This window comes from Danio aesculapii, chromosome 18 (assembly GCF_903798145.1).
Source record: "Danio aesculapii chromosome 18, fDanAes4.1, whole genome shotgun sequence".
NCBI lineage: Eukaryota > Metazoa > Chordata > Actinopteri > Cypriniformes > Danionidae > Danio > Danio aesculapii.
In genome coordinates this window covers 4,467,870-4,495,791 of record NC_079452.1, presented here as the reverse complement: position 1 = coordinate 4,495,791, position 27,922 = coordinate 4,467,870, and the positions used below count along the sequence as shown (strand labels likewise).

The 27,922-nt window shown below is 35.8% G+C and overlaps 1 protein-coding gene across 1 annotated transcript; it reads left to right on the top strand.

The window, feature by feature from the left end:
* Positions 1–13: 13 nt before the first annotated feature.
* On the top strand, positions 14–27,922 carry hnrnpul1 (heterogeneous nuclear ribonucleoprotein U-like 1). Its single transcript, XM_056478436.1, has 16 exons — positions 14–121; positions 4,710–4,905; positions 5,000–5,164; positions 6,291–6,507; positions 8,512–8,585; positions 8,671–8,810; positions 10,465–10,564; positions 10,658–10,770; positions 13,047–13,313; positions 14,542–14,664; positions 14,922–15,050; positions 20,776–20,941; positions 23,027–23,287; positions 23,376–23,527; positions 25,393–25,557; positions 27,713–27,922. The coding sequence occupies exons 2-16, from the start codon at positions 4,746–4,748 to the stop codon at positions 27,827–27,829; spliced, it is 2,349 nt and encodes a 782-aa protein (XP_056334411.1). The 5' UTR covers positions 14–121; positions 4,710–4,745; the 3' UTR covers positions 27,830–27,922.

Here is a 27,922-nt window from a genome sequence, read left to right as displayed (position 1 = left end):
ATTATGAACAATATTCAGTGTGTCTTCTGCTGCCCCGTCTAGAAGCCCGCGAGGTTGTAATCCTGTGTTTGTTTACATTACACAAACAGGCTCCTTCAACTGAACAATAGCCTTTTCTCTGGTAAGTCCATTGCACATTTTAACTAACATTTTAGAGTTAGCATTACAATAATAATAATAATAACAATGCATGTTCCTTTACGTGAACCCAGTGTGCTAATATAACGTGTTCCCTAGATTGAGAAATCAGACGAATGCTATTTCGCATTGATTCGCATCTTAATTTGAATGAATGCATTTGCTAAATTGCATTAGATGAGATTGTTTAACCCTATGCATGTGGTAAGTAAACAACACGAGATTTAACGTTAGCCAGTTAGCTGTGTGAATGACCCACCCTGCTGAACTCGTGCCTATTTAAAAAAAATCATAGCTGGTTTCAACATGTAACGCTACGTTATTATTACGTTTCTTTATGTATGGCCTAACATGATTCAAGTTAGCAATTAGCCTGTTAAATATGATAGACTGTGCTGAACCATAAACAAAGCAGCTCCCACATGAAACATGAAACTGTTTTCCAGTTAACGTTAGTCTTAGCTAACGTTAGTGCAAACTGAAAGACCACGTTGGGTCAGGCTGTTTAGCTGGTTAGCTATTGTAGTGACTGTAGCTAAAAACGAGTCAACGTTCTAATGGGGATTGTTTTCATAAATGAAAAAAAAACTACTGTATATTTACTCACCCTCTGGCCATTCAAATTGCAGATGAGTTTTTTTTTCTTCAATTGAACATTAGAAGCTTTAAGCTGAAACCTTTGTCCTTGGAGGTTTTTTCGAATTCAAGTCAGCCTACAGCACATTGAGAGTCAAAATATATACAGTGCTCAGTATATACAAGTACACCCTTTACAAATCTCTCTTTAAAATTAATATTTTAATAGGAAGCTATACAATATTATATGTGTGTACGTACATTAGATTGTTTTGCTATGAATATAGCCAATGCTGCTGAAATGGCATTAAAACCTAAATAAATAATTAAATATACATTAGATTAGTCAGTACTAAAGCCAAATCTGCAGTTTATTTAACAAAATAACTTAAAATAAGGGTTAAAAAAATTGTACACCCAAATTTATATGTTATAGAAAAATATGATATACAAATTTAAAAGGAGGGGGAAAAAAGATGCGAAAAATTTGAAATATTAGTTACAATTTTGTAGGTTGATTTAATTGTATTATCTTTCAATTTCTAAATATGTTTGGTGACTAAAATATTATTTTAATAAATATCTGTTTAATAAATCTGCTTTGTTTAAATGCACAGAAATGCATTGCCTATATTCACTGAGAAATCGATAAAATATTCTTTTTCAAAATGTGGTGTTCTCTGTTATTCTGAGCACTGTATATACAGGCAAAACAAAACTGATAGCTGTAGCTCCTGAATAATATGTTCCAAAGATTGATCATAATTTGAATGTTTTTTGCTGAATTGCAGTAAATGAGATTATTGCTAGAAGTTTAGCTGGTGTAAACCTGAAAGACCATGTTGGAAGGTTTGCTAGTTTTTTTTTGAAATATGCAAATCAAAACTAGCCCAATGATATTAAAATGTAAAAATATGCCTCACTGCTCATTCATAAAATATGTATTTATGTAGGCTGCACGATGTTGGAAAAATACAACATTGCAATATATATTGTGATATGAATACAATTTCTTTTAGAGGTTCACAGATTAGGAACGAATTCATAATTTTATTTTGATTGGGATGATTCTGTTGGGGATGCATAAAATATAATAAACAATCTACAAGGAGAGATAAATTCAATAAAGAAAAAAAAATATATATATATATTTATATATATAAAAGTGGTATTTATGTATTTTAAACATTTTATTGTTTTCCGAGGAGTCGAACCTTATTCAGGTATACAGTAAGTGAATTATAAAATGTTAAGTAATAATCTTTTTTTTTTTTATAAACAATTCAATAAAATTAATTGTTGTTAATTTGTCAAAGACACAAACGGTTCAATTTCTAATGCCTAAATGCTTTTAAAACCCTCACACAGTCACAGGTTTAAAAAACACTTGCAGAATAATAAATTATAATCCAGACTCAACATTGCATATGCTCGTAATGTGACTATTGCGAATGATCACGTTGTGATATCAATGCTGAAACGATTAATTGTGCAATACGTATTATAAGTAAATAATTCAACTTGAGAGGAAAATTGGTGAAAAACATCCCACAGGTAAACTAGAGGAAGTGATGCACTGCTCCATGTTTGGTATGAACCCAGCTTTAGAATACAGTCGTGTTGGTCAGTCAGAAAGGTGAAAACAGTGTGCATGCTGACGCCATGAGGCACAAACTGATTCTGAAATTTCTGAAAAAATTCACACTGGCAAGTAGGGGTGGGCGATATGACCTAAAATTAATATCACGGTATTTTTCATCTTTTGAACGGTGACGGTATAATATCATGGTATAACTTTCAATTGCAAAATAATATACATCTCAAGGAAGAACGGACAAAAGAAAGTCTCACTTCTATCACTCTTTAAAAGTTTTGGTTTGGGTCATTGTAAATGCTCAGTCTCGTTATGAGCTGATCTTCATTTCTCTGTGTTGGTGGAATAAAGCAGGCGAGTCAGCCGCACCAATTTATGAGCAGACAGAGCAGGATTCTCGCGATGACCACCAGCGCAATTCCGCTCTTTGTTATGAGCCGTAGTTTCAGTGTAAACTTAGTAAAGGTGAGTTTCTTTGGCGATGATGTGTACAGTGTTAGATTTTATATTTAGTGGACATTTGCGCTGACAAACGGTGAATGCAACGCATCGAGATTCGGGCACCTTCTCCGAAAACACTCGATTGATCTCAGCTGGCGGATCAACATTTACCTCATGTCATGATCGCTGTCATCTGCGCCATTATTATTATTATAACTTTAGGTGAGGTTTGCAAACCTGTGCACTTTTCACTCTTCAGCCGTTTGCATTTCCTGCAGTAACAAAAGCTCCCTGTTATCTGACAGCGGGAAGCGTTAAGTGATTAACAGCTAATATGAACCAATACAGCGGCAGGGTAGAGCGATTCAGCAAGTTTTTAGAAAAAATCAAATCAGATTGCACTACGACCATTATATTCAGACACACAAATGCTCCCAAATATATTATGAGGGCGCATAGATTACATTTCGGGCGCTCATGCGACCAAAATGGTTGCAATTTCGAGCCCTGTAGTATAAGGAAATGTATGGCCACAACTGAACGTTTGAAGAAAATTGAATGCCTTATTATTTAGAATTAGCTATTATTGATGTAAATGCAGCCGTTCAAGGCACATAATTGATTTATTACGGTATTGACGGTATTAGAAAATCCATGTCGTGGCGCAATGTCACACCGGTGATGACTATGACATCGGTGTACCGCCCACCCCTACTGGCAAGAGTTTTCAGAAAGTTTTGGTTTCAGTCCTCTCAACTGATACTGCGTTTTTAATTAATTAATTTTATTATTATTATTTTTTGCATGAACGACCAATTTTAGGGCCACGGTCTCTCATCCAGTGTACCTGTGCCTCACAAAAGTGTTTTCTCAGTATCATCATCCTTGTATGATTTTTATTGGCAAGTGATTAAAAGCAGCTCAATTCTGCTGGAAAATATCCAACTTGGCAACCCTGGTGTTGGCTCAACATTTAGCCTGTCAGGGCTATTATTTAACAAATGAAACAAGATTACAGCCAGCATCTTTGTGTTCATTTTTGACTTGAATTGTTTACTTGCTACTGCACTCTGACACACTCACGCTCTGAGTCATTGCTGAATAACCAGTCAGAGCAAATGACATGATGAAACCGTCAATCTGTGGAAGAATTCAAACATTATTGGACTTGTTACCTTTAATACACAGTATCTGCACTCTGCTAACGGTGCAAAAATCACAATTCAAGGTTTTGTCACAATTCTTTGTGATGTTGGTTTTACTATTTTGCGATTTGTGAAAATATAAACAAAAACAAATAACACATTTATATTACTAATGCACACAATACAAATAAATCAAACAGTGGTTCACTTTTCATTTATAGTAGGTGCATTTAGAAGTGGAAGTCAAGAAATGTATTCAACAAATGTAAAAATATATGTTTTGTTGTATTGTTAACATAAAAAGGATAGTAGACCTATAAATCCGATCATCCTTCATTCAATCTCACTAATTTTATCATATATATATATATATATATATGTTATTTTGAAGAATGTGGGTAAGTTACTGGTCCCTGCAGACTTACAGAATATTTTTTCCTACTATCAACAGCCAGCAACAGTTTGGTCACCCACATTCTTCAATATGTTTTTATTTGGGTTCAGACCAAGAATGAATACAGATTTGGAACATCATCAGAGTGAGCAGATATTGACAGAGTTTAAAGTCCCAGTGAAATCATAGTTAAAGTTTCTTTATGTGTTAGTCTTAAGGTAGTCTATAATTTAGTGTGGTCCAAAACAGTGACCAAAATCCCATTTAGAAGATATAAAAGTTCAAATCTTTAGGCTTGTCTCCTCTGACCAAATGAATCAAAAAATATTGTTATCAAACCTTCTAGCCGATTAAATGCTCTCTGCGCAGAAGCATCTATTAATATTTTGTAGATAATTAAATTTGACTTCAATTTCGGCAGGACTGGGAGTGAGAGCTCCACACTGTGTCATGCAAGATGAGTTTGGATGTGAAGAAACTGAAAGTGAACGAGCTGAAAGAGGAGCTCCAGAAGCGTGGGTTGGACACTAGAGGACTGAAAGCGGATCTGGTGGAGCGGCTGCTGTCAGCTCTGGAGGATGAAAAACAGCCCACCTGTGATGAGGAGGCAGAAACAGGTACTCGAGTTTGCATGCTTTATTTGTTCCATACTGAATAGTAGTAATAGTGATGAACATGCATTTATGACAGTTGCATGTTTGCATGTGACAGGAGTTGCAGAGGCTGGGAATGATGAGCAGTCTGACCAAGGACAGATGGCTGATGAGGAAGAGAGCTCTGAGATGGACACCAATTTTCCTGAAGTCCCTAATGATGAAAGCAAAATAGAGTCTGTGGATGAGCAGCCAGCAACAGTTGAGACGGTCAGCAAGGAAGGTAGGATCGCAGCTGCCATTGTTGAGCTTAGTACATTTAAGTTTGGTTTTTGAATTTTACTCTAATGGTCGGTCTAAATCATAAGTCTCAAACTGGATTCCTGGAGGGCCGCAGCTCTGCACAGTTTTGCTCCGACCCTAATCAAACACAGCTGATCCAACAAATCAAGGTGATCAAGATTACTAGAGACTATAATGCTGCGGTCAGACTAGAGGTTGTGCGTGCGAAATTCTGTAGTAATGCACTGCGAAAAGGGGTGGGAATAAACAAGATGATTAGACATTTAAAAAAAAGCAAGCGATTGGTTCATAGAGGTCCATACATGTTTTGATCTTCGATTGGTCTCACACAATCATGTGATGCGAGTTCGCAGGTCAGAGTTCACCAAGCATGAACTTTCCAATGCAGCGGACTGTGAAACTTGACGCACAAGCTTGTGTTTCCGGTCTGACTCATTCGTGTGCACATGAATGGAAGTCTGTGGTGAGAAAAGTGCAGTGTGACCGCAGCTTTAAGCAGGTGTGAGTTGAAGGTGGGTGAAGCTAATTATGCAGAATTCAGTTCCTGACCCTCCAGGAATTAAGTTTGACACCATTGCTCTAAATCAGGGATCACCAAACTTGTTCCTGGAGGTCCGTGTCCTGCAGATTTTAGCTCCAACCTTAATCAAACACACCTGAACAAGCAAATCAAGGTCTTGCTAGGTATACTTGAAACACCCAGGCAGGTGCGTTAAGGCGATGGATGTGTTGAAACATTTCTATGTTTTACTGCAACGCATTAACTCTACAGGTGCCTGATAGTTAGCTGTGGTGCTAACGTTAATCATATTATTCCCTCTAGTGAAAGCATAAAAATTATCATCATAATTTACTTGAGTGCACGCCTCAATGTCTCGCTTCCCCCTTAATAGGTAATAGGCGCGCCCCACAGTTTTAAAACCCACGCTTTATAGCATTAACTGAGGATAGTTCACCAAGAAATGAATGTTTGTTGTGTCTTGATTTAGGTTCCTTTAATTAATCTTGAGTCCCACACTAAGAGTTCTAAGCACCCCTATTGGGGCTCAAGACCCTGCTAGAAAAGCACTTCTTTATATTAAATATCACTTGAACATGTTTTACAGAACATGAGGCAGCCACAGTAAAGCTGAAAAGTGAAGATGAGATAAAGCTAGAGCAGCAGGAGCAGAGACCTGAAGCCAGCAATGAACGGGAGGCTCTGGAAAGCCAGCAGACTGAAGAGTGCAAGACTGAACCAGACAGACATGCACATCATGGCCACAAGAGACGCTATGAGGAGGCCCACGGTAACAGCCATCATGATCACCGCGAAGACAAAAGGTGAATTTTACGCAAAGCTTTTACTTTATTGAAATCAAAATTTACCATCTTTGTTTTTTTAGCGCAAATTGTCATTCTTTAGGTGAACAGTTAATCTATGCAAATTAATCCACTGAAAAAAACCTCTGCATTTCTTTCTGCATTTAGAGTGGTGGCTCTTTTCTGTTGATGTCAGTTTGACAACTTCAGCTACAATATTCTTAACCACACCCCTCTTACCATTAGTTTCACCTACTTAGTATTCAGTTTCAGTTGGAAGTACATAAACATACTGAAATTAAAGGCTCTGCAACATCTGGTTCATGCAACATCTGGTTCATCTGCATTCTTTTGGCAGACAAATATTTTGGTTTTAATTTAGCCAATCTCTGCTGTGGCATATTGCAATAATATTATGGTACAAAATGTGTAAAATGAAGTAGAGGTGAGCCATCAGACATATTTTATTAGGCTAGCAGCTCAGGGGCCACACAAGAATGGGCAAACATCCAAAGATTCTGTGATGTTTCCAGCATTAAGTAGGAAATAAATGACAACAGGCAGTTGTATTTTTAGAAAACAATGCACACCTGAGGTGGTCGTGGCCATTACACCTCAGATGCAGATTATTTTCTAATTATTCAATTAATTGTTAGTCCAGGTTTTTGTTCCGAAACAGCTCCTGTGTAGTGCTGTATGATAACTCAAAATGAAATCAAAGTTGTTATTCAGAAAAGCTGTAATAGACTGATTTCACGCAGCTTCCATTTTAAAAGTGAAATCGAGGCTGTGGTCGGAAGAAACCCGGAAGTGTCGCTTGAAGGCGCATAGGAACGTTGTGTACCTAGCTCTATATCTTATCAATGAAGTGAAAGGGACACAAATTTATAATTTCACCGCCTTCCAAGCGACCCGAAGGTCCGTTCTGAATGTATAGTGAAAATAAAAAGCGATATCAGACCTCATTTTCACCTAAATGGCACTAGTTAGCTAAGGTTTTGGGCTTTCCCAAACATATGTTTTAAATGCCATTTATTAAACTCAAGTTAATGAACTGATTCTTTCACTATATGATATTTTTTCGCGATACTGACTTTTGTCACCAATCGGTACTAAAAAATAATAAAATGTCAATTTCCAACTAACATATAAGTTCGTTCTTGAACACCATAGTTTTGATTTGCCGTAGTATTCACCAGTGCTCAACAGAAATGACTGTGATTGGCCGTGAAGGCATACCTGCCAACACTCCCGTTTTTCACGGTCATCTCCCGTATTTCAGACCCATCTCCCGCCACCCTCCTGTTTTGTTATTTCTTTCTGAAAACTCCCATAATTTAAATCGTGGCAACAGCTGGAGGTTTGTAGTCCACAGCATGTTGTTGCAATGTTTACTGTGCTGGTGCTATACTTCCATGTTTCTTCCCACTGCAGCCTTGCTTTTGTTTTTTAAAATGGAGGCCACATGAAATAAACATATTGTCATGCACATCTTGTCAGAGAAGCACAACTCTGTGATCAGTAGGAAACCTTTTCTGAAGGCCAGAGGGCAGATTGCACTGCTTTTATTGACTATGCTTTAATGTGACTAATAAACACATCATCAAGCATTTATTTCAGACACCTATATCAAAGAATGATTATCCTCTTTTTTTTTCTGAAATTACAGTACCGGCTTTACTGGCAAAATGCACATGAAAATGTCCTAAAACTATTTTATGTTACAAGCGTCATCTGCTGGCAGAGTGAATTCACATTTTTATTCAACCCGTCTAATGTTTCTGTTTATTTGATGATTTTTTTTGCACGGGGATATTTTTATGTACCTGAATTTTACAAAGCTAAAGAAACATAATTGGGTTTTTACTTTATACTGTATTTAATGTTTTATTTATTATTATTTTTTAATTATTTGCCATGAAAAATGAAGATTAGCACATTATTATTTTATTTCTATACCATCCACATCATTACTTGATGTAGACTAAGTGATTTACAACAGTTTATTTTTTATTTTTATCAAAGGTCCCGGTCACCTCAGCCTTCTGCGGAAGAGGACGATGAAGATTTTGATGACACACTAGTGGCCATTGATACTTGTATGTGAACACTTGTTTGGTCTAATTATGATTCAGAATAATTTAAAAATAAACATCATGACATTTTCTCTACTCGCTTCAACAGATAACAGTGATTTGAACTTTAAAGTCTCTCCTGACCACTGCAGCGGCTATCCTTTGACCATCGAAGGGTTTGCTTATCTCTGGTCTGGAGCACGAGCCACATATGGAGTAAACAAGGGACGTGTTTGCTATGAGTTGAAGGTAATATCCAATAGAGGATAAAGTTTGGGTTTAACAATGCTGTTTAATTTTATAATAATTCCTTACATTTATATAGTGCTTTTCTGGGCACTCAAAGCGCTTTACATATTTTTGGGGTGAATCTCCTCAACCACCACCTGAAACACGACGAAAGCCATATTGCGCTAGTTTAACCCCCAACTCTTTGAATTTTTAACAACCACAAAGAGTCAAGACCTTGGTTGACCGTAAGACTGCACTCACTGAACACTATAGAGTCTCTATCAATATACTGGGCTGTTAGGACCCAAAACAGACTGCAGGTTGAGCACCCCCTGCTGGTCTCACTAGCACCTCTTCCGGCAGCAACCTAGCTTTCCCATGTGATCTCCCATCCAGGTACTGACCAGGTGCATTCCTGCTTAGCTTCAGTGTGCAACCATGTGAGAGCTAGCTGCCGGCTAGGTTCTCTTATGCTCACAATTGTTTAATCAAAATATAATAAACAGTAATCATGTGAAATTTCAAAATAAAATTACTGTTCTTTATTTCAATGTTTTATTAATGATAGGTTATTTATGTGACTTTTGAAGCTGAATTTACAGCAGCCTTAATTCAGATATCATTCTGAGAAAACATCTGATTATAATAGTAATGTCTTAAAATCCTTATCAATGTTGAAAACGAACTTTCTGCCTAATATATGGGTGAATAATTTTTTTTTTTCTTTTAATCAAATTCAAAAGAACAGTATTTATTTGAAATCTAAATAATTGGTCATTTTTGATCTGTTCAATATCTGCTCAATAAAATTATATATTTCTTTTAAATCTTACTGACCCCATGTTATTCAAAGGTAGTTTCTTTAGTTATTTCTATAATTTCTTAACTTTACATTACATTAAACCTAAAATCTACCCTAAAATTTGCCATTTGTTTTTTAGGACTATGCAGGATTTATCATATGTGGTATTATCACACATGTTGTTTTAACAGTGTCGCTCACTTTCAAAAATAAACAAAAGCACTCACATAAACATTCATAGAATGAAGAAGCCTATTAAAATGCAGTTAGAAGCTTCTATAAATCAAGATGCGAAAATGTATATGTTGGTTTTACTTTATTTTGAAGCTATAATATTGGAATGTCACAAAAGCAAAAGTGCAGAAGCATAACATTTGTGCATTGTGAAACCCACAAAAACATCCATCATGTCCTCTCGCTTGGCAAACCCACTTCTGTTTTGAAGAGTTTTCCAGTTTAAGTAGCCAATGGAAGTTTACATGGACAGGTGCTTGACCCTTTGATTTTGATAAAGGGAGTGAGTTTGCTTCATATTTGCTCTTCAAACTAACAGTGGAATGGTGTAAAAATATGAGGTGGAGCCATTCACTTGCTTTAAAAAAATAACCAAGTTTTCTGAACGAATTGTTTAAATCAATGATGTAGTGAATCACTCTTAAAACTTGCCACAGAATGGTGATTTTAATGTCTAATTTATTTATCCTGGAGAGCCCTAAACCAGCCAATGTTCCTGCCTAAAACGCACTCACAAGCAAATAAAAATTATTATTGAAAATCTAGTCTCAAAATGTGTTCATATTCAATCTTGCACACCCAAAATCATCACATAACATTATTAACATGATAAGCATCATGGCACTTTTTTTTCAGGTCAAGGAGTATATATCAGTAAAACATCTTCCCAGCAGTGAGCCTGACCCTCATGTTGTACGAGTTGGCTGGTCTCTGGATTCCTGCAGCACACAGCTTGGTAAAACAAACACATACAATCATAGACCAATGTCAATTGATCAAATAAATGATCTTTCTTGATTCTAACACATGGGAAAATGGCTTCTTTCAGGAGAGGAGACGTTCTCTTATGGCTATGGAGGAACAGGAAAAAAGTCTACCAATTACAAATTTGGAGACTATGGAGAGAAATTTGGTGAAGGCGATATCATTGGATGTTATATTGTAAGTGCTATTCTAATTTTCTGCTTTTTTGCTTTTAATATAGAATCTGTTATCTCAGTAGCTGTATTATTGTATATTGTCAAAAAGGCAGTTTTTTCTTAAAGAGATAGTTCACTCAAAAATAAAAATTTCTAACACTGTTTTGAGTGTTTTATTCTTCCTGTTAAACACAAAATCAAATGTTTTAAAGAATTTTGGAAACCTTTTATCGTTAAGTTCCATAGTAGGAATAGTAAATACTATGGTAGTCAATAGCCTGATCAATAATGAACGGTGCATTTTAAAAAAAAAATTACAGGTAAACTTGCTTTGGAAAATTTCGAGATATTTACCGGTGTTACTTTGCATTAGTATTTTTCATTATTTTGTGTAAAAAAATGCTCAAACAGCTATGTGATAAATGAAAAGTGAGTAAATGAATGTAAAATACTCTAAAATACTATATTAAAAAAAAAAAAAAAAAAAAATATATATATATATATATATATATATATATATATATATATATATATATATATATATATATATATATATATATATATATATATATATGAATATTCATTCTGTATTGCAATGCAATCATTCACACGGAACATCAGCAATAACACTTCTCAATTACTTTCAATTACCCTTAATGGAGTGATGTCAAGCACTGGCAAACTGAATTGTGAGTTTGACTAGTCATGTTGGGTCCGTTGCTCAAAGCAAAAGTTGAACTGTTCAAGCACCAAAATGGTAAAAGGCATCAGCCAATCAGATTGTTATATGCAAATACATGTACATATGCTGGCTAATCATGTTCATGTTTTGCCAGCAAAATATGTCAAAATAGAGAAAAAACTAATAATACGGTTGGTAATAATCACCCAGTTCTTTATGATCAGTCTTTATATACATCTTTAAATACAACAACTACTACTACTCCTGTGCCAAGCTTGATGTGATTGGCTGTTATCACCTTGACAATTACATTAATGTGAAGCTTCAGCCACTCCCTTCATCAAATGTTAACGACTACACCCCATGTGAATGAAGCATCAGAGATACAGCTTTTAGTTTTTATGATAAAATAACTCTTTACTGTTTAATTCTATAATTGGTGGACATCTAACCTCAATGGCTAAACTAAAAATTTGAAGCAGAGAAGATTTTATTTCCTAAAACGCAATGTCCTCAAAACTAGTCATTTTCAGTTGGAATTAGCACAATGAGAAAGTTGCTTGATGGCATTTTGATTGCAGAATTTCTGCTGTCTAGTTCATTTCATTTGATGATTTTTCACAATTTCATAACATCAGTCAGTAGAACGCGTCTTGCTTTGAAAGTGATCTTTGTAGGGCAGAGGTTTGTGGCAGCAAAACAGAAAGTCCACAACAGAGGAAAAACAGCTTGTAAAAGTTTATTTTGTCAAAATGTATATATTTTTTTATTGTAGTTTTTACACATTTACATGTATTTTACATACTTTCTCCGGTAAATTGTATCACACCTTTTTAAAGAGCACATTACAGCAATTTCAGATGAGTACACAGAGACTACAGCTCACAGTTGTATTTCAGCTGAGTTGTGTGCTATGCATATTGCTAAACTAGCAGCATGCTTCTAAAATATAACAAAATACTCTGATTAAAACACAAAAATATCGCACAAAATGCTATCATGTTAATTTAATTAAATGTCAGTTGGTAAGACCTAGTATGTACTGTTAACTTAAAGGGCACCTATGGTGAAAATCATCTTTTTAAAGCTGTTTGGACAGAACTGTGTGTAGGTATAGTGTGTCCACAGTCATATTGGGGTGATAGAAATACATTAAGTTTTTTAATTTTTCTGATGTTAAAATAGCATCCAAATCCCTCCCATTTTGAGGCAGACTGCAACTTGAAGTAGGAGAGCGGTTTCCCCGCCCACTGAATTGATTGACAGCTGCTTATTTACATGTTTCCATAGTAACGCGTATAATCATATCAACAAGATAGGACGTGCGCAGAGATTGAGGCACACTGACAGGCACGTGGGAACGGTGGGCGATAATAAGGTATAATAAATAATCTGATCAGTGTTTTGAGCTGAAACTTTACAGACACATTCTGGAGACACAATAGACGTATATTATATCTGGAAAAAGGGGTAAACTAGGTGCCCTTTAAAATGCTGTCTAGCTAGGCAACTTGCTAGGTTTTGGAAGGAAAGCAAACCAAATGATAAACGCAAACCTTCCTGAAATAGTGGACATGATGGATAAACACAGTCTCATATGTTTGTTTTGTTTGCAGGATTTTGACAGTCATGAACAGGTGGAAATGGCTTTCTCAAAGAATGGGAAATGGCTTGATGTGGCATTTCGTGTGTCTAAAGAAGAGCTGGCCAGTCAGGCTCTGTTTCCTCATGTTCTGGTGAAGAATTGCGCTGTCGAGTTTAACTTTGGCCAACGGGAGGAGCCTTATTTTCCATTGCCAGATGGCTACTCCTTCATCGGAGACGTCAGCTTGGAGAACAGGGTCAGAGGCACTGTAGGTCCAAGCAGCAAATCTGATTGCCAGGTAATTTTTTAAAAAGGTTGTGTGATCACTAGATGTGATGTTTTATGTTGTCTTTGCAGTGCACCCATATAATGCCATATAAAGGCAAATCCCAACATTCTTTACAAAGTCTGACAGAATTTATACAATAGAGATCAAAATTAGAAAACAGTTTATGAACACTTGATCTTTATCAGAAATAATACATCATAATTTTTATAATTTGCACAATAATCTTCATATTTTTAAGAGTTTCTACAATGTGCTAGTATAACAGTGTTTTCTAAAATAACCATGACACTTCAAAAATGAATGAATTAATTAATTAATAACTTTATTTTGTTGAAAGCACAGTAGCCAAAATAAGAGAACTACAGGCATACAGCAGTCAATATTACAAGGAAGTGTTCAGGCCCTTGCTTTGAATAACTTCAGCAATCTGTGGACAAACAACATCACTAGTTGCTCTTTGAAGAGTTTATTCTGCAAATGCATTTCCATCTTTTATTTTTGGCATTAATCCTTGTGTGCACAAGTCCAAAACCACCTCAAGCCAGTGTAAAAACTTTTTTGCGATTTTTATTTATTTTTTTATTTTTTAAGGGATTTGCCGTTTTCATCACCTTTTGTTTGATGACCAATTTTTTTGAGGGACTTGAATGATTTCACTTCTTTCACACATAGACTTATTTGGAAAATTTCCAATGAATTATGATAATGTGTGAACAAACCACTTACCAGAAGTTTTGTTCTGTAAATGTCCAGAATGAGAAGTTATGACATTAGCAGTTAATGGTCTAAACTAATGACATGACATAAAAATGTGAACAGCACATTTTGAATGTACCTCTCAAGATTTTCCAGTAATTTTACGGCAGTTCAGTGGTATTATTGTAAAGATACAAAGTTTTAGAAATCACAGATTTGAAATGAATCTTTTATTTTGCTGTGACTGAGGCTCATCCCTTTGGAGAATTTCAGTCACTTTACGATGACTCACCATCCTGCTCAGTGAAACCAGGAAAATGAAACTGGGTTTGTCAGCAAATTAAGGAATTTACCACCAGGTGTCAGAGTTACACTAATAACTGAGAGGATCGGAACATATTAGCATAAATTAAATGGAGCTCTAAATTTAGAAGGTTAATCTAATTTTGATCTTCACTTTATAGTGTGTGTTCATTTAACAATATGATGCATACCCCATTAAAAAAGTGTGGAATCTAATGAGTGTTATGTTTGTCTGAAGGTCCTGATGATGATTGGCCTTCCTGCTTGTGGTAAAACCACATGGGCTGCTAAACATGCTGAGATGAACCCAGACAAAAGATTTAACATCCTGGGCACAAATGCCATCATGGAGAAAATGAAGGTAAGATCATCTGATTAGAACTTTTCACATTTAAAAAAAAAAAAAAGTCAAGCGCAAACTAAAGGAAACAGGCTTATTTGTACTTTGTCTAATATTTAATAAAAATTTTGAGTACTTTTTCTTTAAAAAATACATTTACATTTCAAAAGTTAAGTTCAGTAAGAGATTTGTTTGTTTCTTTTAAAAGGAAGAAGTGTTTAGAATAGCTTCACAGTATTACTGTTTTTACATAGAGGTCTGTCATGGTGTTACTGTAGGTGATGGGTCTGCGTCGCCAGCGGAACTATGCCGGCCGCTGGGACATCCTGATTCAGCAGGCCACTCAGTGTCTGAACCGACTGCTTCAGATCGCCACGCACAAAAAGCGCAACTACATATTAGATCAGGTAATGCAAATATTTCCTTATGATACCCAGAGAAGACATGACTGCCAATTATCTACTTCTAGTTTGTTATTTATATATATATATATATATATATATATATATATATATATATATATATATATATATATATATATATATATATATATATATATAAATATAAATATTATCATTATTATCTTTCAGGGTGCCACATGATAGAGTAGAAGCAATAATTGATGTATTGTACTGAAGTGTCAATGAGATGTTTTTTTTAAAGTATTTAAATTATTTTGCATGTCCTATTACATTTAAATTGTTCTGTGAGCCTCTGTTATCTTGTATTGGTAGCCTTTGACTCTATTAATATTTTGAGTAATTTCAGACTGGTGAGTAAGAAAAATTCCCGGCGTCGCTGTGTTAAATATAAAAAGAAATAACCTTGGTTTTAAAGAGATGGCACTTATACTGTGGGTTGTTGTTGATGTTTGTGTTAGTAACTAGGTAAGAGGTAAAACCAACCTTCTCAGCTTTGCAGAGCTGCTCTTGTTTGTGAGGTAATTGAGTTTTACAATCAGCATGCCGAGTCTGTTAATAAACAAATTCTGTATCTGTTAAGTGAAATCCTCACAAAAACATGTCAGTGAAAAAGAGCCTCTTTTAGAATAGTAGAACTGTTTACTTATTTCACACAGTATATTTTTGTCTGTTACAACAGTTACTGTGTCCGATTTGAAGGGTTTTTTTTGATGCATGTCAGACTACACATTGCTCTGTGAACTGTCATCGCTTGCTGTCTTTGACAACATGAGTGATGTGATTGTGAAGGCAGATAAAGAAACCGGAGCGTAAATGAACAGTGGCTATCATAATGTTTTCTGTACTAGCTCTCTGGGGTTAATTTTTTTTGTACCTCGTTTAAATGAGCTAAGATGATTTGTCAGATCTTGGATTTTCTTTTTTTTTTTCATCGATAATTTGGTTCTTCAATGAAATTTGTAAATCAGTAAAAGATTACAGAGTGTGCTTGTGTTTGCTGTGAAGGAGAGATCTACTGTGGCAAGACAGCAGCGAAATGACATCATATAATATTATTCAGTTATCAGCCATGTGAGCAAAATTGCATAAAATTAAGTGATAGTTAATGTGAATTATATAAGTTATTTAGTTAGACATTCGATATTTAGAATATAGATCGACATTTGTTGTAGGCTTTTTGTACAGTATTTACATGTTCATGTATCAAGAGTATTTAGCTATCCAGTTCCTTATTAAGAAATAACTTTCATAATCCTGTGGCATAACTGGTTATTTAAAATAATTTTGCATCAAAAAAGCTTAATGAAGCTTTATTAGGTACACCTGTCCAACTGCTTGTTAACGCAAACTTCTAAACAGCCAATCCCATGGCAGCAACTCAGTGCATTTAGGCATGTAGACATGAGCTATGTCTCATTTCAGAGGCTGCATCCTCTGTAGGATGCATTCAAAGTCCGCTGCGTCATCACGGCGCAATGAAGGCTGTCTCATTTTAAAAAAATTCTTAGGCTCCTTCAATCGCAGCCTCAAAATTGCGCACTGATAATGGCAGGACATTTTTAAAAGAAAAATCTGGTTTAAATGTATGAATTGTTTATTATTTGGTTTGATTCCATTCCAAAACCTAGCGAGTTGCCTAGCTATGACATGTCTTACTAAGGAGTGATCTTTATAGACAGTTTACATTTTTTATGTGTACATGTATGGATCAAAGGAAATATATTTCCAGCTTCTGTGTACCTTGTTTTGACTTCAGATCGCTTGAAATAAGTTTTAAAATTACTTTGAAAAAAAAGTCATTACAAATTTTATCAGCAGCTTTTACGGTCGGCTGGTGACAAGATTCGTCCTCTGTAGGCTTGATTGCCTAATTTCAAAATGCTCGGTTCAGCTTGTGTTGACTTCGAAGGATTCACCTTTGAAGTCCCATCCTTCGGAGGATGCAGCCTCTGAAATGAGACACAGCTACAGTCAAGATGATCTGCTGCAGTTCACACCGAGCATCAGAAGGGGGAGGAAAGGTGATTTAAGTGACTTTGATCGTGGCATGGTTGTTTGTGCCAGACAGGCTGGGCTGAGTATTTCAAAAACTGTTGATCCACTGGAATTTTCATGCACAACCATCTCTAGGGTTTACAGAGAAGGTTCTGAAAAAGAGAAAATATCCAGTGAGCGGCAGTTCTGTGAGTGCAAATGCCTTGTTAATGTCAGAGGAGAATAGCCAGACTGGTTTGAGCTGATAGAAAGGCAACAGTAACTCAAATAACCACTTGATACAACCGAGGTATGCAGAAGAGCATCTCTGAACACACAACACGTTCAACCTTGAGGCGGATGGGCTGCAGCAGCAGAAGATCACACCAAGTGCCACTCCTGCCAGCTAAGAATAGGAAACTGAGGCTACAATTTTTTGAGTCTTGATTTCTGCTGCAACATTCAGATGGTGGGGTCAGAAGGTGGCAGCAACAACATGAAAGCATGGATCCATCCTGCTTTGTATCAACAGTTCAGGCTGGTGGTGGTGTAATGATGTGGGGGATATTTTCTTGGCACACTTTGGGCCCATTAGAACCAATTGAGCATCATGTCAACGCCACAGCCTACCTGAGTATTGTTGCTGACCATGTTCATCCCTTTATGACCACAGTGTACCCATCTTCTGATAGATACTTCCAGCAGGATAACGCACCATGTCATAAAGTGTGAATCATCTCAGACTGGTTTCTTGAACATGACAATGAGTTCACTGTACTCAAATGGCATCCACAGTCACCAGATCTCAGTCCAATAGAGCACCTTTGGGATGTGGTGGAACCGGAGATTCGCATCATGGATGTGCAGACAAAAAATCTGCAACAAATGCTTTATGCTCATGTCAATATGGACCAAGATCTCTGTGGAATATTTCCAGTACCTTGTTGAATCTATGCCATGAAGGATTAAGGCAGTTCTGAAGGAAAAAGGAGGTCCAACCCGTTACTAGTCTCTATCTCCTGTGCTGCAAGTTAAATTTAAATGACACTTTAACCCAGTGTGGTTGGGTTTGTCCAACTGTGACCCAACATTGGGTTACAACAACCCAGCATTTTGTTTTTGAGTGTAGCTGTCAACATTGCATGTGCATCATTACTGTACATTATGTGATTATTAATGAAAAAAATCTCTCAATGAAAATATGAATGTCTATTTGATACACTGTATGAAACCATATTAAAACTGGAATGGTAAATTTGTCTTTATATCTAAAATTTCCATATTGGTATCTTAAACGTATATATTAGTAACTGAAGTGAACATATTAGTCACTTAAGGACTCACTTAAATACTTAGTTAAAATGTTCTATGTGAGGCCCTTAAAATAGTACCACCAGTTTTTGTACCTTTATTTCAGAGTAATTCATAACAGTTTAAATTATTATTATTATTTTTTAAAGTTTGTTGTTTTTTTTCTATACTTTTTCCTAATCAATGTTTCTAATTGTTCCTAATAACAAGTCTGTTTGATGCAAGGAGGCTTGGTAGTTCAGACATGACATGACATATTATTAAAGAAGACAAATGGTTGATGGAAAAAGCAGTGTGTATTCTGAATTGTTTTCTGTCAATGACACAGCAAGAATTGATCCGACAGCCTCTCATAATGTGGGAGAGTTAAAGGTACTATTTGGTATTGGGCCATAATTTGTTATGCTCTTGTTTTTGGAAACCAGTTGCAAGTTCCACTATCTTGATGACATCAAACATGTTGTTAAAGACATCAAACCGTGGTTTTCCATTATGTTTCTTATCCATGACACAGCAAGAATTTAGTCAAAAAGCACATTTTCACACTTTCTGATCTGAGTGTTGTATTAACGTGCAAAAAAGAAACCTCTATCAAGGAATGTTTTTATTTTAAAAATTCAATTATAAAATTGTTATAGTTTTTACTTAATATAATTAGGGGCCAAGCACAGAAGGTCCGTAGGCACCTATTGTATCTCTTCCAGTTCTTCTTCTTCTTCTTTTTTTTTTTTGCTCTGGGAGTCTATGGCAGACCTATGTACCGTTTGTGGCATTTGTGCAAATTTTAGCACACTGATTACAAACAGTCTGATCTTCAACCACAACAAATTTGGACTCTCTAGCGCCACCATTTGTCCAAAGTTTCAATTATGTTTATTGTTATAACTTTTGAACTGAATGGGCTACAATCAAAATTTCGCTATTTTGATTTTTTTGTAAAACCTATTTGATAGAACTCTTCCTAGGCCGCTTGTTTGATTTTTCACCAAAATGGAATCTAATGATCTACAGACCACGCTGACCAAAATATATGCAATTCAAATTGATTAGACAAACAGTTTTCAATTAACTTGCGAACAAATTTAGCGTAGAGCTTGCGAAAATTGACTTAAGGTGTTATCTCCATAACGCATTGACGTATTCACACCAAATTTGGAGTGTGTTATCACAATCATGGTCTAAGGTGAGCTGCAGTGTTTCGATGCACTGCCCCCTAGTGGTCTGGAGATACACAAAATGGCTTTCTTTTGCTTATAATTTCTCAGCCTTTAGTCCAAACTTAATGAAATTGGTCTCTTTACATCTGGCGGAGCATGCGAGTCTCTCAATGATCTCTGATTTTCCCTGGTCAACCATTTTGGCTTTTGGCCTTTTTGAATTGTCAAAATTGCTATATTATTTGGACACATTTTTGGATTGGTATGAAAATTGGTATGTCTTTAGGACTGTGTCGTGAAGGTGCTCAAAAAGTTTTCGTTGCAGCGCCACCTTTTGATCAAACATTATAACAACTGAAAAACTTTATATTGACTAATATTTCCTATTGTTATGTAACTTGTCTTGATACATTCATTGGGTTGTCCTGAAAATATTGATACCAATTATGTCTTAATTAACTGAACTTCCTGTTCGCCATCTTGCCTTAAGTCAAGAACCTAGTTTTTCGAACTCCTCCTAGATCGTTTGGCTGATGTGCACCAAATTGCAATTGCAAACTTGATGTAATGCTGCCAGATGACATTACAGGCTGAATCACGGCAATGGTTTAAAGTATTGAAACCAAACGTAATGTGTGTGATCTAGACCAGACATTGACCAAACTACATCAATTTGCACCACCTTCTGGGTAAAATTGAGAAACAATTAAATTCCATCATTAGAAATGATACAAATTTTATCAAATGACTTTTGAATAGTTTTGTCTATTGTCATGAGACTGGTCTTGTATCATACAGAGAGCATTAATATAATTTATTACCTAATTGACACGACTTTCTGTCCACCATCTTGAATTCGTTTGAAAATCTGTTGTTTTGAACTCTCTATAGATCATTAGCCCAATTTCCACCAAATTTGGCTCAGAGCATGCTGCCAAAAAGTTCTAGAATTTGTTCTGTAACTTGTTGCCATGCTTGTTTATGATGTGGCTGCTGGGCTGCTTGGCCCCGATAATTGCTGCTTGCAGCTATATTTTGCTTTGCTTTTACAGTGGTCTAAATAGTTGTACATTTTTGCAACCTTATTACAAAGGATCTCTAAAAAGATTTTTGTTCCAGGATGCAGGTTTTCGTAGACTCCTGTTTGGATTCTATTGCAGGGTTCCTGATTTCCTCAAAAATAAATTGGAGCTGGGATGAACAAAAAAACCAAAACAAACAACAACAATAATCAACCGTTTCTACTTCTCTTTTGTCACTGTGTCTAGACAAATGTATATGGATCAGCCCAGAGACGAAAGATGCGCCCCTTTGAAGGGTTCCACCGTAAGGCTGTTGTAATTTGCCCCAGGGATGAGGATTTAAAAGAACGAAAGAGTAAGCAAGCTGAGGATGGCAAAGATGTTCCCGATCAAGCTGTTTTAGAAATGAAAGGTAGGAACTCTGCTGTGAAAAACAACATCATAAATGATTAAATAGGTCTGCAACATTTGATTAACAGGTCTCACTTCATCCTTAAAAGTCCTAATTTTAAGTTTAATTGGTGATATTTTGATCGCTCCATGGATAAGCTTAATACTTTTAATAGCTTATTTGTAATAACTATTTTAGTTTGTCTTTGTCATGATGACAGGCTATAATATTTTAATAGCTATTTTGCAAGATTCTAGTGTATCCAGCTCAAACTATAATTTAAACTGTTAATTAGGTTTACTAGGCAAGTCATTGGACAACAGTAGTTTGTTCTGTAGCCAATCCAAAATATTTTTAAGGGGCTAATATTATTGACCTTATACATTTTTTGTTGTTGTTAATTATAACAGCTTTTATTAAAACTAAAAGAAATGACTAAAAACATAATAAAAATGCTGTAAAATTGTTTATAATGTGTTCCTTGCTCTGGTAAACTTTGTTATATATATATCTACAGGATAAATAAACTTCTTTCTAGCAAGTGGGTAAAACCTTGTGGTTTGAAGGGTGAACTTCAAACTATAAAATATCTTTTGAGGCTGTTGCCAACCTACAGTTTTCTTTCTCATGGTGTTTTGTTTTTCATATTGAATTTTTTGACTTATTCTTTATTTTTTATTGACTTTTTTTTATTATTTTTTTACTTCACATATTAAAAAATAATCTATTGTGCTCATTGTGGTGCTAAAATATACTCAGAATATTGATTATCATAATTTGAAAACTAGAATTTTGACAAGATTTCAGTGTTAAGACAATTCAGTTGTGCATTCATTTTGAGCCTGTGCTTTTATTCTTACTAGAGTGTTGAATATGCCATCAAATGATTATTATTAGGGATGCTCCTATCAATCGCCCGGAGATCGGTATTGGCTGATAATCACATTTTATGACTCGATTGGTACTCTAATCGCAAGTGTTCGTTTATGGGTTTACAAGCAGAGGAAGATCAATTTTAACTGTTTATGCAAGATTTGAATTCTTCTTTCATTACATGTTTCTATATTGCTTTTTAAGTCATTTTTCTTACCAGATATTTTTAGGTCTTATCTATTATTTTCTGTAAAGCTGCTACTAACCATGATGTGTCTACACTAACTAGTTTTGAGATGTGTTTGAGGGATTATCTGCAACATCCTTCATTTATTCTCTTAGGAAATGAGAGATCTCCACTTAAGTATCATACTTGAAGGGAAAATGTGCTGTATGCAATGGTAAAGTTATATACAGCTTGAAGCATCAGTATCAGTACTCTGTATCGGCCAATCACCATGACGAAGAATCGGTACTCAGTATCTGCTCCAAAAATCCTGATCGAAGCATCCCTAATTAATATTCTATATATGGCAGACAAGACATTTTAATGAGTGTCTTATGTAAATCAGTGATAAAGTGTAAGATATAAAGGCATAGTTCAACCAAAAAATTTATTATCTTCACCATTTATGTGCACTCTAAACTTTTGGGGTGGCTCTGAACTTTTTATTTTCTTCTATTGAACACTAAACAAAAGATTCTGAAGAATGTTGGAAATCAGCAGCCATTGATATCCATATTGAAAAAGATTGCTGAAGCCAATGGTAGTTTTTTCCCCAACATTATTCAAAATATCTTTCTTTCTGTTGAGCAGAAGAAATAAACTCAGTAAGGTTTGGAACAAGTGAAGTGTGTAAAGGAAAACATGACAGAATTTTCATTTTTGGGGTGAACTATCCCTTTAAGTCATTTATTATTATTATTATTATTATTATTATTATTATTATTATTATTATTATTATTATTATTATTTAAGCAGCAAAAAATGACACGTTAAAATAAAGCCGTATTACACTTTTAATGTGTTGCTACACATGTTCAGCTCTCAAGCTAATATTATCATGCAAATCTTAGTCACACACGTTCCAAAAAGTTGTGTAGTGTTGAGCATCTCCACGATTTCTACGTTTATGGTTTAATATAAATAAACAGTTTGTTTTGGAACAGTGGCATTTTTTTCAAGTTCAAAATTGAATCGATCTGCTTCTCTTATTTTCCATGGCTCCAAAGCCAACTTTGTGCTGCCCGAGGCGGGAGATTTCCTGGATGAAGTGATGTTCATTGAGCTGCAGAAAGAAGAAGCTCGAGAGTTGATCAAACGCTACAATGAAGAAGGCCGGAAGGCTGGACCTCCTCCTGAAAAACGCTTTAATAGCTGGGGAGACAGGAGACGCGAAAACAACAACAACAACCAGCGGTACGACAGTCATGGAGGATCAAGAGGAGGCCATCAGAGCAGAGGAGGATCTGGAGGAGGCTACAGCGGAGGGGGTCAGTTGAACTTACTAGCTCTTATGCTAACTGATTCAGTTTTGACTGCTCTGTCATTAGTGTTTTTCTTGCTCTGTGTTTTTGTCAGGTTATAATCGTGATGGCTACAGTCAGAACCGCTGGGGAGGGAATTACAGAGAGAGTCGAGACGGATACAGCAGCAGCAGCAGCAGCCATCAGACTGGAGGAAACTACAATAATAATCGCTATGGCTCTTATAACAAAGATGGATATGGTCAAGTGAGTGCTTGATGTCACTTTTCTGTTTTTATTTGTGACATGTTTAGCTACATGAGGTGTGTATTTGTATTTTTTTGTGTGTGTGTTTGTTCTTTTTTGGTTTGGCTTTGTTTTTATTTATTTGTTTATTATTAAAATCTTTGTTTATTTATAAAATGTGTTTGTTTAATTTTGTTTCTTGTCTGTTTTTGTTTAGTTATTTTATTTTTGGTTTTGTTTATGGAATTGTTTTATGTTTATGTTAATTTTTATGTTTTTATTTGTTTGTATTTTTATTGGATTTGCGATTTAAGCTCAATAATCTGTATTGTAGCTTCATACTGCAAAAATTGCAGTGAGTGTTAGTTAAGCACTAGTTTATTTTGAATAACATACATGTTTAAAGTTTTAGGTAAAGACATCAAACTATGTCCACACATGCACGCTAATTCACGGTTAGACTATTCGTATAACCGCTAAAATAATATAGTGAAATCAGCGAGTAATCATGCTTCATGTATTGCCTATTAACCCAATAATCAACTACCAGTGTTAGGAAAAAGTTAAATGTTACAATCTGCTGTCATTTTAATAAATAGTAGCTAAATGTGTTAGTTACATTTCAAGGCATTAGTGTAGCCAGAAAAATACCTAAAAAAATAAATAAATAAATTCACAGTTATTACCGTGAAAATTGGTTAAATTTTGGCATAACACGCAACTCAATATAAATTTTGTCATAATTTTATGTGTTTTGACTACTGGAATGATGGAAGTGTTAGTAATTAATGACAGAAAGAACTTTCAGTTTTGGATGAACTAATTCTTTATGAAAATTCTTTATCTTCTGCCCCCCTGTAGTGCTGGGCCTGATTATTACTGAACCGATACCAAATTGTCTGCTTCTGCATCGCGGTGCACCGAAAAAACAATTAATTTTGACACCCCAACTTGTAGTTGACTATTTAGTGCTTCTCATATAGCTGCCTGTGGTGCTTTTTTTTTAGGTGTTGATTGTTGTTTTCCTCGTTCTGCTACAGCTCTTACAAATGACCTGGTTTTGTTTGGTGCATGCGACTTTGAAACCAAGATATTCCTATATTACCGATGTGCTGTTTTTCTTTAATATTAATTAGTCTATTAATGCTTCTGAAGCAGCAGACGCCATCATCCCTCTCGTTTGCGCTTTCCTGTTTGTTTTTTATTGTGGGCGTTCCGCATAGTTCGGATGTGCAATTCTGATTGGGCAGAACGAAAGTGTGCTCACTCAATTGGGTAGTAAGACGGCAGTCACACATATGCTCTGGGTGGGGGAGGTTAAATAATAAATATTTCATATCGCAGCCTCTTTGGTAATCGCAACACTTCCATTTCGATTAATCGTGCAGCCCTAGTAGAAAGACATCAAGGCACATCCGAATCCAAACTCGGTTTCATTTCCTGTCTTCTTTTGGTCAAATTTTGAAGGTAGCATGTAAATATCCTTCGCTGCCTGTACGTTCCATTTCTGACAGTTGAGCTAGAAGAAAAAACATGGCATCTTGAAGTGATGCTTGGGTGTCACTTTATATGTAAATGCATGTTTTTGATATTTTGATGGCATTTCTAGTTACTTCTAGTTACTGTTGTAGTAAGCTAAAACCATTTAATTTCACCAAAAATAGTAGATGTTTTGTTTAAATCATTATGCTACCTCAGAAGTCTGTCTGAAGTCCTTATTATGAGTTGTTTTCATAAACGCTGCCTCTAGAGTCACTTCCTGGCAGGGCAGTGAGGCAACAAGTCAGCCCACTAAGCTTTCAGACACAGCCATCTTTTTTTCTTTGCATTCTGTATTGTTTCATATTTGTCTGTTTTGTTTTGTTCCCACATATCTTCATCCTCAGGGTTATAATCAAGGCTACAACCAGGGCAACTATGGCCAAGGAAATTACAACCAAGGCTACAACTATGGCAACTATAGCCAGTACCCAGGATATGGGCAAGGGTATCATGACAATCAAGGATCCGGACAGTCCTACCAGCAGAGCTATAATCAGCAGTATCAACAGGTCAGTTACTGTGAATGCTTTCTGATTTCAAGAATACAAAAGTAATGGCAAACAAATGACATTTAGGTGATCTGTTACAAAAGAGTGCATCAGTTCAATGGGGATGGTAGAAAAGACATATTTGCACACACACACACACACATTTGAAAGTGGCAGTTGAAAATACCACTGAAAATGTTGTATCACTTACTGGATGGCTCTTGTGTGGTAGCTGCTGTCTGAAGGAACTGGCTTAAAGGGGCGTGAAACCCCCCTTTTTCGGTTCAAGTCTACCTCAGAATGTTTTCAAAAAATACTTCGAAATGGGCGTGGAGCTCTGCGAGCAGAGGGAGGAGTGGGCATGGCTAGCAGAGCAGGGGGGAAAAGTGGGAAGTGAACAACTGTTGTCATGGCTCACATGACCCATGATTTATAGTTTACAAAGTTAAAATGCAAAGAAATAAACCGTAATTTAATGTCCTGCTACATATATTATTTGTAATTTCATATTACCACAATTTGTTCTATCATTATAAAGATAATCATGTTTATATAAACACTATAAATGAGGAGGATTTCTCTCCTCCTGAATCCCCGGGTCTGAATGCAGACACAGTGGAGCAGTGCAGCAGGTCTCTTGCCCTGACTATTCCAACTATTAGCCCTGCCGGTAATCTGGAGGATTTTCAACCTAGGTGAACACAGCAGCACAGATATAGGTGATGTGTCTGAATGGTAACAAACTCAACTGATAAAAGACAAAGTCCGCCATTCTCCAATTCTTGTACAGTTCTCCCGACAAAAATGCTTGCTGTAAACCAACAGATTTTCTGTATCAGCCCTGACAGCATCACAGGGAAAAACATGCAACAAACTTTGTGGATCATGGAAGCAAACACATACGACGCTTTGTGAACGGCTAAATACTGCTTGCTGTGCGCAGACGCGGTCTCATTCTCAAAACCAAAATATTCAGTAAAAGCAGAATGACTGTGGTGTGCTTACGTCTCCATTTTGGTGATTTGCTTTCGTTGCCGTCATCTAGCAACAGCTGTACACAAAACAGCAGCTTGATGACGCAAGCGTGTCAGCGTTCAGAAGGAAAGAAGACTGTATAAACACAAACCATCCGAGAAGGTTGCAAGGGGGACAGTGAAAGCGCCATATTTACATGCAACTGAAAAGAAAGTTTTGCAAACAAAAAAATAAAGTATTGAGCAAAAAATTGCAAAATAATGCAAATCTCAAAAAATCACATTGTGAAAATTGTGTTTTGAGAAATAAAAAGGGATTTTGCAAACAAAAATAAAAGCTGCAAATAAAAATCAAAAAGAAAAGCAAAAAGTAGTGCAAAATAATATATATTTAAAAAATATATACATCTAAATTTATAAAACCTTTACAAAACCTCTAGTCGATTGCAATGCTCATTTTGATTTGCTTCTCAGCCAACCTTGAGTTGTGAGAAGCTGTTTTCTTTTTGCACTTCACATTTCTATGCGTTTCACTTTCTGGCCCTGATTTGACAAGGGGACGGAGTCACAGGAACTGGGAAGCGACATCATCAGCTGGAGACATCGTGACACAAACGAAATCAGCCATGAATCGCTGTCATAAATTTAATTGAGATTAAAAAACTGAATCCTTTTTTTGGGGGGGGGGCTATTTAAATCATCAAACAGTAAAATTTGCAAATCAAAATGAGCATTGCTATTGACTTGAGAGGTTTTGTAAAGGCAATACTGGAAAAAAATATTTAGCAAATGTATATTTGTAAAAAATTGCAAAAATTATTATTTTTTTTTTTTGCACTACTTGATATTTATTTGCAGTTCTTTATTTTTTTTTGAAAGATTCCTTTTTATTTCTCAAAACTCAATTTCCCTTTGTGATTTATTTTTTTATTTATTTATTTGAGATTTGCATTATGTTACAATTTTTTGCTCAATACTTTATTTTTTGTTTGCAAAACTTTCTTTTCTGTTACAAGTATATATGGCCCTGGATTGACTCCATAGAATCTGGGTTCGGTCCAGGCAGTTGAACCAAGTGTGAAAGCACCCTTCGTTTTCGGGAGACCAACCTGATGGCTACAGTAGTTCCTATAACTGTATTCCTATGCATACAATGGTGAAAAGTAGTTGTTTCATGAAGCTCCTTTTATTTCTTTCTGCAGTATGCGCAGCAATGGCAGGAGTATTACCAGAATCAGAGCCAGTGGAACCAGTACTATGGTCAGTACGGGAACTACTCAGGACAGCAGGGCAGCCAGAGTTCATACGGCTCACAGTGAACCAGAACAACAATCTGACATCATTACCTCCGTAATTACACACATCCAGACCTTGCCTTACATAAAACACATCCTTCCACGTTAACGTCCATC

Coding starts and splice junctions, on each gene's coding strand:
- hnrnpul1 (XM_056478436.1), top strand. CDS start 4,746: ATGAGTTTGGATGTGAAGAAACTGAAAGTGAACGAGCTGAAAGAGGAG. Junction 5,165..6,290: donor TGAGACGGTCAGCAAGGAAG/GTAGGATCGCAG, acceptor CATGTTTTACAG/AACATGAGGCAGCCACAGTA. Junction 10,565..10,657: donor TTCCTGCAGCACACAGCTTG/GTAAAACAAACA, acceptor GGCTTCTTTCAG/GAGAGGAGACGTTCTCTTAT.